The 9,826-nt window shown below is 54.6% G+C and overlaps 1 protein-coding gene across 1 annotated transcript; it reads right to left on the bottom strand.

Annotated features, from left to right (window-relative positions):
• Positions 1–256: 256 nt before the first annotated feature.
• On the bottom strand, positions 257–4,204 carry CSTB (cystatin B). The gene is made up of 3 exons (XM_082392563.1): positions 4,019–4,204; positions 1,005–1,103; positions 257–569 (listed from the first exon to the last, which is right to left on the bottom strand). The coding sequence occupies exons 1-3, from the start codon at positions 4,082–4,084 to the stop codon at positions 441–443; spliced, it is 294 nt and encodes a 97-aa protein (XP_082248689.1). The 5' UTR covers positions 4,085–4,204; the 3' UTR covers positions 257–440.
• Between the last annotated feature and the right edge of the window lie 5,622 nt (positions 4,205–9,826).

The raw sequence follows: 9,826 nt of genomic DNA, 5'->3' as shown, positions 1-9,826 counted from the left end.
GTTAGAACACAGGCTCCTGGACTCCTGGGTCTACAGCCCGCCTGCTGTGACCTGGGCATTCCTGGCGCCCTGCTCAGCTCCTCAGGCCGGAGGGGTCTCAGGCCGCACGCGGCCCAGCTGGGGCTCCACCCTGGACAGCTCTCACCTCGTGACCCTTCTCTACTGTGATTACGGCTTCAGATGAAGAAAAAACCCCAGAACAGAGAAAACTTGTGAACACTGAAAAAATACATATATTTAAAGATAACACAAGCCCTCCTTGAAAGTAATTTACTTAAGATCATTGACTGGGAGAAAAAAATGAACACAATGAAAGTGAAGAACAGAGACACCGGAGAGGTGCGTCCCACCCCCACCCCGAGTGGCACCGCGTGAGCTCCCAGACACAGGCTGGCAGTGCAGAGACCCACGTGGGCGACGGGCTCTGTGCAAGAGCAGGACTAGAAGTAGGTCAGCTCGTCGTGTCTGCCTTTGTGGGTCTGGTAGCCGACCAAGGCCAAGGGCTTTCCCTCATGCGGGAGGCTTTCAAATGCTCGAATGTGCACGAAGTTGTCCTCGTCCACTTGAACCTGGAAAAAGAGTCCAGTGATGGGCGGGTGCGGCCTCTGACCCCAAGCCCCCCTGCTCCCCTGGACTCGGCTGGACTCGGAGAAAGGCCCTGGGTGCCTGGAGGCCACGTCCCTTCAGGTGACCAGCAACTGGGCTGAGGACATTCCCACCTTCCTCCTTCGAGTGCAGGGGACGCCCTCGTTGCCCCAGCCAGCACCCGGCACCCACACGCACTCCGTCAGAGCCCCGAGTCCCCGAAAGGCTCGGTCCTCCCCTCCAGGAGGCTGTGCACACACGTGCACACACACACGCGCGCATGCACACACGTGCTCATTTTTGATGGCCAGCAACCCCCTGAAGCTGGGGGCTGCCACTCGACCCTCTTAAGCACCCCTGCCCAGGCACCTAGGAGCCCCCAATTCAGGCCAGACCCTCCGAAGAGGCTGACATCCCACCTTGATGAAGAAGACCATCCCGGCGACCACCTGGCTCTTGAACTCCACAGCCTTGAACATCGGGAACTTCTTCTCCTTCTCTTCCAGCTGGGACCTCACCTGGGGGAGGAGAGAACGGAGAGACACGTGCACTTACTTGAATTAAATGTCACAGCTGAACTCTGACGCTGGCCCTCTACAGACTTTCTATAACACGACTGTTCTTCACAACTGAGCAGACACATTAAATTGACAGCTCTGCTGATAAAGTATAGAAAACAGCTCTCTCATTCTGCCGAGTTTCAACGGTACTATTTCTCTGTGTCATTTTCCCTTTCTTTTCCAGGCATGGAATAGTTTGATATTTTCATCATCACGACAACGTATGTAAGTTCATACCCTGTTTTTCTCTTTTACTTAACAAACAGTTCATTGCAAAGAGTATATATAGTTTTTTAATTACTCTTTTAAATTCTGTTTTTTAATTTTAATTTTTGCTGCATCGAGTCTCAGTTGCCACATGCGGGCTCTCCCTTGCGGCGTGCGGGCTCTGTAGTTGTGGCGCACAGGCTCAGCAGTTGTGGCATGCGGGCTTAGTTGCTCCGCGGCATGTGGGATCTTAGTTGCCTGACCAGGGCTCGAACCTGTGTCCCCTGCATTGGAAGCAGGATTCTTGACCACTGGATCACCAGGGAAGTTCCTAATTACACTTTTATTTGTCTATTTTTAAATAAATTATATTTATTTATTTATTTATTTATTTTTGGCTGCGTTGGGTCTTCGTTGCTGCTTGTGGGCTTTCTCTAGTTGCAGCGAGTGGGGGCTACTCTTCATTGCGGAGCACGGCCTCTAGGCACGCGGGCTTCAGTAGCTGTGTCACACGGGCTTCAGTATTGTGGCACACGGGCTCAGTAGTTGTGGCGCACGGGCTTAGTTGCTCCGCGGCATGTCAATCTTCCCAGACCAGGGATTGAACCTGTGTCCCCTGCACTGGCAGGAGGATTTTTAACCACTGCACCACCATGGAAGTCCCTAATTACTCCTTTAAAATTGAAAGCTAAAACAGTTAAAAATGTTAAACTAAATTTAATATTAAATTTAATCTTCCATCTTCTAGATGTGCCTTAATTCTCTTAAGTACTCCCAATTTCTTGTGTGACAGATCGTGCAGCAGATAACACACTTTTGCAGGGAAAAATGCTTTGCTGCATTTTTAGATGATTTCTCTAGGATGCAATGCCTTTGGGCAGAGGCTGATCCTCATGCTTGGTGTCAAACGGTAATCACACTTTCGGATCAGTCCTGTTTTCCAGGGTCTCGGCCTTTTGGGGACTGAGCATTCTCACGGAGGAAGCGGGGAGCAGGTTGTTGTGTCTTGACTTTAAAACCTAACCTAGTCTCACAGGGCCCTGGCTGCTCTCGGATTGCTGGCAGGCCCCAGAGCACGCTGCCTCTGCACTGCGGGCCCAGGGCCAGTTCTAGCGGGTCGGAGGATTTCCGCGAAGCCCGGAAGCATGCTGCTTCGGGAGCCAAGGGGCTCACCGCCACGCATGCCAGCGAGTCCCTGTGGCAAAGGCCTTCAGGGAGGGGGGCTCCTTGTGGATAAGGTGGGCAGAAAGGGCAGGAGGGTGGGTCAGGAAGTGAGAAAGCGGGCCGCCTTCTCTCCACGCAGCTGCCACGGCTCTCACGGCGGTGCGCGTGTCCCCCTGGGGCTGGTGCCACCTGCGTCTGAACACTCCCCCGTGGGGCCCTTCTTCCTGCCAGGTGCCTGCCAGGTCTGCAGGAAACTGACCCTGCAGACAGTTTACAAGACCAGCGGGGTGAGTGACACCCACAGACCCTCCTGGGAGTCTGAGATGGAATCGTCTCTTTCTCTGCTTCAGGGGGGCTTGCACAGAGCCCCCGCCCTGTGCAAGGCCTGATTGGCTTGAGAAAACTTTAAAGGAGGTGGCGGAACAGAGCATGTGGAGGCGGTGAATGCCAGGCCAGGCCACGGCCTGCGGGATGGCAGGTCACCGACACCGCTGCCTGCCGGCCAGGAGAAAGATGAGCTGGGCTGTAGCCAGGGGGTGTGCAGAAGGCCCCGGGTCACTAAGGAAGCTGCCAGCTCCCAGCCCTGAGGGGACCAGGTGGGGCAGAGGGCCAGGGAGGGCCCTAGGACGGGACTGGAGGAGATGGGGGCAGAGTGCAGCACCGCGACGTCCTTCTGACCGGGGCCAGTCTCTGGCCTCTGATCTTCTCATGTGCAGCCCAGACTGTCCCAAAAGCGTCAGTACAAAGGGCCACCAGATGGTGACCATGCCCCTCACAGAGACCACCCAGCACACAGGCAGCCTCCTTGTTCCCAGGGGCAGTGGGAACGGTCCACTAACATATCACTTTCAAGGGACTGACCCCAAACGAAGGGACCCTTTTAGACAGTAACTCTTCCCTCCCAAGTGAGCTGACACACATTTAAAGTTCACATGACAAGCGGGGAATTCTCAGGCCCGGAAAACCACGAAGAGGCGGGAAGGGGTCTTGCTTGTCAAGAGCCGACTTTGCTGACACACGAGGCTAGGCAGGGCAGGCCCCGCTCCTCCCACCCTCACCTGATCCTTGGGTGCAGGTGCTTTCCTCGGAACCCGGCCCGACAGCTGCCCAGGGCCCGAACCAGGCTCTGCCTCCGCGACCCAGGCTGGATTGCGTTTCGAAGACGTTCATTTGGAGAGAACTTCAAACGTACACGAAAGTGCTAGAATAACAGCCTAAGTCTAGGACGCCTGTGGACCCTGTCCCCGGACTCACTCAGGGTGACTTCACCCCTCCTACTGTACCGTTTGCTCTCTAAGTGCTTTTCCCCGACGGGCACGTCGCGGCCCTGCCCCTGTGGACACCTCCGCTCGCGGGCGCGCTTCCCAGGCGGGGAGGGGCATCGGCCCGCGCCCAGCCCGGCCCACGGCGGGATGCGCTCGGGCGCACCGCCTCCGTCCCAGCGGCGATGCCTGCGGACTGCCCGGCCCCCCAGGACCCCATCCGCCCCCCGCGGCCCTGACCCGGTCGGCGATGGCCTGGATGTCGGCCGTGGCCGGCTGCGTGGCGGTGGGCGCGCCGCACATCATCTCGGCGGCGGGCGGGGCGGGCGGGCGTGGACCCCAGGCGGCGGTGACTCGGAAGCAGCGGACGCGCTGGAGCAGCGGACTGTGGCGGGAGCAGCTGACCGAAACCGAGCCCCCGGACCTGGCGCGGCGGTCACGTGACGCGCGGGCGGAACCACGGCGCGCGGCTGGGGGGGAATCCGGGACCGGAAATGGGGTGCCGGGCGCCCGGGACGGGAATGGGGCGCGGGGCGTCCTGATAGGGATGCGCCGTGGGCGGGAGCAGGCCGCAGCCTGGGACCCCCGGCAGGCAGGCACCTTCTCGGGACCAAGGGTCGTGTGCTGTAGGGCTGTCCCCCCTCCCTGGGTTTGGTGTCGGCCACCCCCGTCGGCTGAGTCAGAGGGCGGGATGGCGGCGCGGCCGCTGGACCCGCGGAGAGGGTGGGCGGGGCCCTGCAGGATGTGGGTGGGAGTGCGGGCGCGGTCCGCAGGTTCCCGGGAAGGGAGGTGCTCCGGGTCTCGCGGGGGCTGGGCGGACGCTGCCCCGGGCACTGCCCTGCGGGGAACCTCGGGGGCACCAGGCCGGTGCGGGGCAGGGCGCGGGATGGAGTTGGCCCATCCTGACTCCTCCCTGGCCTCCCGGACCACAGTGCCCCCAGACCCCACTGTCCTGTCTTGGTCTCCGGGTCCCCACAGTTTGACCCCCTGCGTGAGATGACAGTAGTGGGTCCTGAAACGACAGGGGCGTTTGGGGTCCGGAGAGCAGCGGGCAGCTGGACCGGGGACGGAGGGGAGAGAAGCCCCCGCCCAGCGCGGGAGCTGGAGGAGCTGGGGGAGAGGGCCAGGGGCTGGCTGGCAGGCCCTCCCTCCCGCAGGCATCTGCCTGCCTGGCGCCCCTCGTCCCATGGTCCGGCCCAGCGCCCCACCTGGGCCGGCCTGTCGTGTGGGCTGCTGTGAACATCATGGGCGTATGACCCGGGGACACAGTGAAGGGCTGACGTGGGTGGACAGAAGAGGCACAAAGGAGTCCAGTGGTGGGGAGGTGATGACTCCCAGGGCCTCAGGCTGGGGTGGGGTCAGGTGGATGGAGTTAGTTAAGGGCTTGGTTCTGACGGGGTTTGGTTTGGGATTGAGACATTCTGGGATGAGAAGTTTCAACATCCTGGGAAGGGAAGTGTCCCCGTCTTACTGGGGCAGGGTGGGGCCTGTGCTGGGAGCTGTCTGGACAGGACTGGCCTTTCCGAAAGATCCAGCTGCCCCCCACCCGACAGGGCTGCACCTCAGTGGGCACTGGGCCTCTCCCATTACTGGGCGCTGACTCTGCAGGCAGAGGCCCAGCCTCGCCTCCTGGTGGGCGCAGTGGGAGTGGCCCGTGAGCAAGTGTGTGGGGAGGTGAGCCTTTCTGGTACTTTCTAGGGCAGAGCCTGGTCTGTAAGTTCAGGGAAGCATGGGAGGTCGTGTGTGGTTGAGCCCTGGGGGGAGGGGAAGGAGAGACTGACACCCATCAAAGGCCCAAGCACAGAAAGCCAAACCCTGACAGCGGGGTTTGCAGCAAAGTAACGGCTCCAAGCAAGGGAGGAGGCAAGCCTCACATCCACTCCTCATTGGTCTGAGTTAGCAGTTTTTTTTTTTTTTCATTGATCATTTGCATTTAATGAAAAGAAAGAACTATTCATTGAAAGGCATTTTTACGAGAATGAAAAAACAAATCACCCACTGGGATAAATATTCTCATTACACATATCTGACAATATATAAATAACTCCTACCAATGAATAAGTAAAAGATCATTAAAAATAGGCAGTGTACTTGAACTGGCACTTCCAATTTACATTTAGAAAAATTGAGTTAGCAGTTTTTAAAGGGGAAGAACAGAGGAGCTGGGGTGAATCATCTGAATCATCTGCCGTCTACGTGTCTTTGGTCTGGTGGTCTGTGACTCCGGAGTCTGTGTCAACATACTCTGTAGAGGTCATCTTGCCCTGGAAGATGACTCAGAACAGCACATAAACAGTGCTGCATATTGGAGCACTGTGGCTCCAAGCCCCTGACCTTCACTACTCCTTATTGATTAGGCAAAAATGTGATCAAACAGGTATGGGCTGGACAAGAGGGAAAAACAAGAACAGACACCTGGGCATGAGTGTTAATTATAAACCAGTCACAGGACTGGGTTTCAAGACTCCCACAATTCATAATTGAATAAATGAATGAATGAGAGACAGATTTGACCCCATCAAAATGGAAAACTCCTCTGTGTCAAAAACAAAGCATCAGAAAATAATGACCCAGAGGGCAAGGCAGGCGGTTCTGTGGCTTTTGTCATCCTGCAGCTCGGGGCGGTGGCGGGGGGCACCTTGAGGCGCCTCTCACGCCTGACCCTCTCACCCTGCTGGACCTGGGTCTGCAGGTGCTCACGTTTAGAACTAGGAGGGTAACACCTGTGGAAAGGCTGTTTTTTCGGAGCTGGCTGTAGCAGGGCATCCACCACCATCACTTGGGTTTTGACAGAGACTCACAGGCAGGCAGAGGAGGGGGCGGCTTATACTAGAAAAAAGGAAAGCTTAGGTGTACCCTGATGGAGTCTTTGGGCCCGGGGAGGCTGTGGGCAGGCTCACTACAAGCTGGGCGTCCTGTGTGATTGCGTTCAGGGGCGTATTTGGCCTTCTCTGGTTGTCCTGAGTTAGAAGGGGGATGGGGCAAAAATTAGGGAAGGTGACTGTCACGGCCACCTCCTGACATTCTGGGCCAATGGCTGCAGAGGCTGTGGTTTGGCTTCTGGATGGTTGTTGCACAGGTGGTGGGTCTCTTGTCACATGTACATGGTCTGGCCATTGTCTGTCTGTACAGTCATGGTCTCATGCTGCTTTATGATGTCAGTGTTGCTTTATTGCTGCAGGTTTGGGTCCAGACATGTTTTCAAGCTGCCACGGAAGGCAGGTTCTGAAGGTCAAACTCTTGCATGCTGATCCCCCCTTTCCTTGTACCTGCTGTGTGGCCTAGGAGTAACTGCTGCACCTCTCTGTGCTTAAATGAAGCACTAAGTGAATTAATGAGCATAAAATGCTTGGGACGGTGTCTGAGCCCTAGGGTGAGTTGATGATGTCACCACTATCATTGCCTATAATTACTAGACTAACATAAGTCTAACCCATAATTAGCATTACTTTTCCTACCCAAATGCCCTGAAAAATGTTGACATTCATCTCATTCCTTGACGACACAGCTTTTTATCCTACTAGACCCAGGGGAAGAGACCTAGTCTCCCGTCTCCCCACCTAGAGTCCTGAGGCCATCACTTCAATTTGAGATCCCTATTCAGAAGGATCAAAATTTTAAATTCAAGCAATTTTGAAGTTTCACTTGTGATCTCTGATTTTCTCAGAGTCAGTAGAAGCCAGGTGTTTTGTTTATTTTTTTCTCAGTGTCTCCTGGTCCCTTCTACCCCAGCAAGACAGCTGTAGAGCTGCAGACATTTTCCCTTCTTCCCTTCTGGATTCTTTGGCTGGACTAATAATTAAATTGATATAAGACAGATTAACAGGAGAAAACCAAATTTAATTTCTTACATATAGGAGCCCCAAAGATATGAGACCAAGGGCGAGCCTGGCAATTGAGGCTTATATGCCTCAAGGAATGGGATGGGGGCCTGGGGCTCCCAAGGCGAGGAGGGCCCTTCACGGGGCGATACAGAGAGCCGAGTTTGGTAATTAATGTTTGCCCTGCTGTGCAGGGAAGTCTTTCAGATAAAAAAGTTATCTCTGGTAATAGCTCTTCTTCTGGCACAGGCCCCCTATCTCAATTCTTTTAGGTGGTTAAGGAAGAGGTCATAGTTTTTCCTGAGCCTGCTGGCTCCTGATTGCCTACAGCTCAAAATAGTCCACATGCCAAAGGGGCGTATTCTGTTCTCCTCATAACCTGGCTTGTGTGTTTCCCTGTTGGCACGCTTAGGCAGGTGACTCATACACCTGTGCCCCATTCTATTCAGTTGCTTGTGTTTCATACTGCAAAAATTTCATCACCAGAATTTGTTGCTAATTAAATTCTAGCCCAAGAGACCCTTTGGGTGGGGGGAGAAAAAAAAGAAAAAGATGAAACATTTAAACCAGTAAGCATTTATCACATTTACCTATTCACCTTCAATAACAAGGGAAATAGCAGTGGAGGTAAACCTGAAAATAGGTGCCCCACGTGGGCACCTTGCTGCCCAGCCTCCTGCATCAGGATCCATCACAGGCCTGGCTGCCTGACCGAGCTGGAAGCAAAGCGGGCAGTGGCTTTACCTCCGAGCCCGGCCCCTTGAAGCAGCCAGCTCGAGCAGAGACAGCCCTGAGCCCCCTCTGAGAGGTGGAAGGAGCTGCAGAAATTGGGACGACTCAAGGGAGGGAACAGATGTACATCTTGAAGAGCCGTTGCTATAAACTAATGTAGGCAAAGGATTTTCTAAGCTTAGAAGCATCGGAAGAATCAGAAGGGAAAGGCCGGGACCCACGTGGGGGCAGGTGACTCTCTGGGTGCACCTGTTGACCTGTCCTCGGCCATCCAGCTGTTCTCTCTGTGTCTCCTAATGACCTAGGGACGCTTGTCCAGGTCCCCAGCAGACAGGCAGCAGTGGGACTGTTCCCTGCCTCCGTCCCTGTCACATAGGAGGCATTAAATAAATATTTGACTCCTTATGTTACGGAACTCTCGTGCGGCTGCTCGTCACTCAGGAATACAATACTAAGAGCCAAGTGTTGGGTAAGAGGAAAGGCAGCTGTACTGAGGGAGCTGGCAATCCTGGGGAGAAGGTGGGTTCATGTCCCAAAGAATCAACTCCCCCTTGCTGATCAGGGGACAAGAGATTTTAAAGGGGAGTTTCAGGTGTGCACAGGCCCGGGTTGGGGGGAGCTACATGCAGAAGAGCACAGTCAGCTCTGATAGTCATCTTGAAATTAGTCATGCGGTGATGTGATCAGTGTCCTTCGATTGTTTTAAGTACAGTTAATCTTCAGTTCCAGAACTGGTTTGTTCCCATCTCCTTGAGGCCAGTTCTTGGAACTGTGTAAGATGGACCAGCAGTTCATGTCACGGCTATAGTCTTGTCATCATGTAATTAACTTCTTCCATCTGGTGGGGATTTCAGTATCTGCAAAATAGCTCAAAGGACGTGGCTCAGAATATTATCTACAGACTTTGAGGAGGAATTAAAGGTCCTTGACTTTTTTTTTTTTGTCATACCACGAGGCTTGCGAGCTCTTAGTTTCCTGACCAGGGATTGCACCCAGGCCCTGGCAGTGAAAGCGCCAAGTCCTAACAACTGGACCGCCAGGGAAGTCCCAAAAGGTCCTTGTCTTTTTCTTTTTTAAAGTACTTTTTAAAAATTATACTTCTATAACTTAAAATTTTACTTATTTATTTATTTATTTTTGGCTGCATTGTGTCTTCGTCGCTGCACGTGGGCTTTCTCTAGTTGCGGCAAGCGGGGGCTGCTCTTCGTTGCAGTGCGTGGGCTTCTCATTGCGGTGGCTTCTCTTGTTGTGGAGCCTGTGCTCTAGGCGCATGGGCTCCAGTAGTTGTGGCTCGTGGGCTCAGTAGTTGTGGCTCGCGGGCTCTAGAGCGCAGGCTCAGTAGTTGTGGCACGCAGGCTTAGTTGCTCCGTGGCATGTGGGATCTTCCTGGACCAGGGATCGAACCTGTGTCCCCTGCATTGGCAGGCGGATTGTTAACTAGTGTGCCACCAGGGAAGTCTCAGGTCCTTGTCTTTAATGCCTAAACTACATTATT

Source organism: Balaenoptera borealis, assembly GCF_965194805.1.
Source record: "Balaenoptera borealis genome assembly, chromosome: 5".
NCBI lineage: Eukaryota > Metazoa > Chordata > Mammalia > Artiodactyla > Balaenopteridae > Balaenoptera > Balaenoptera borealis.
This window is presented reverse-complemented; position numbering and strand designations above follow the sequence as displayed.

Coding starts and splice junctions, on each gene's coding strand:
- CSTB (XM_082392563.1), bottom strand. CDS start 4,084: ATGATGTGCGGCGCGCCCACCGCCACGCAGCCGGCCACGGCCGACATC. Junction 1,104..4,018: donor TCCAGGCCATCGCCGACCGG/GTCAGGGCCGCG, acceptor CTCCTCCCCCAG/GTGAGGTCCCAGCTGGAAGA. Junction 570..1,004: donor GGATGGTCTTCTTCATCAAG/GTGGGATGTCAG, acceptor CTCTTTTTCCAG/GTTCAAGTGGACGAGGACAA.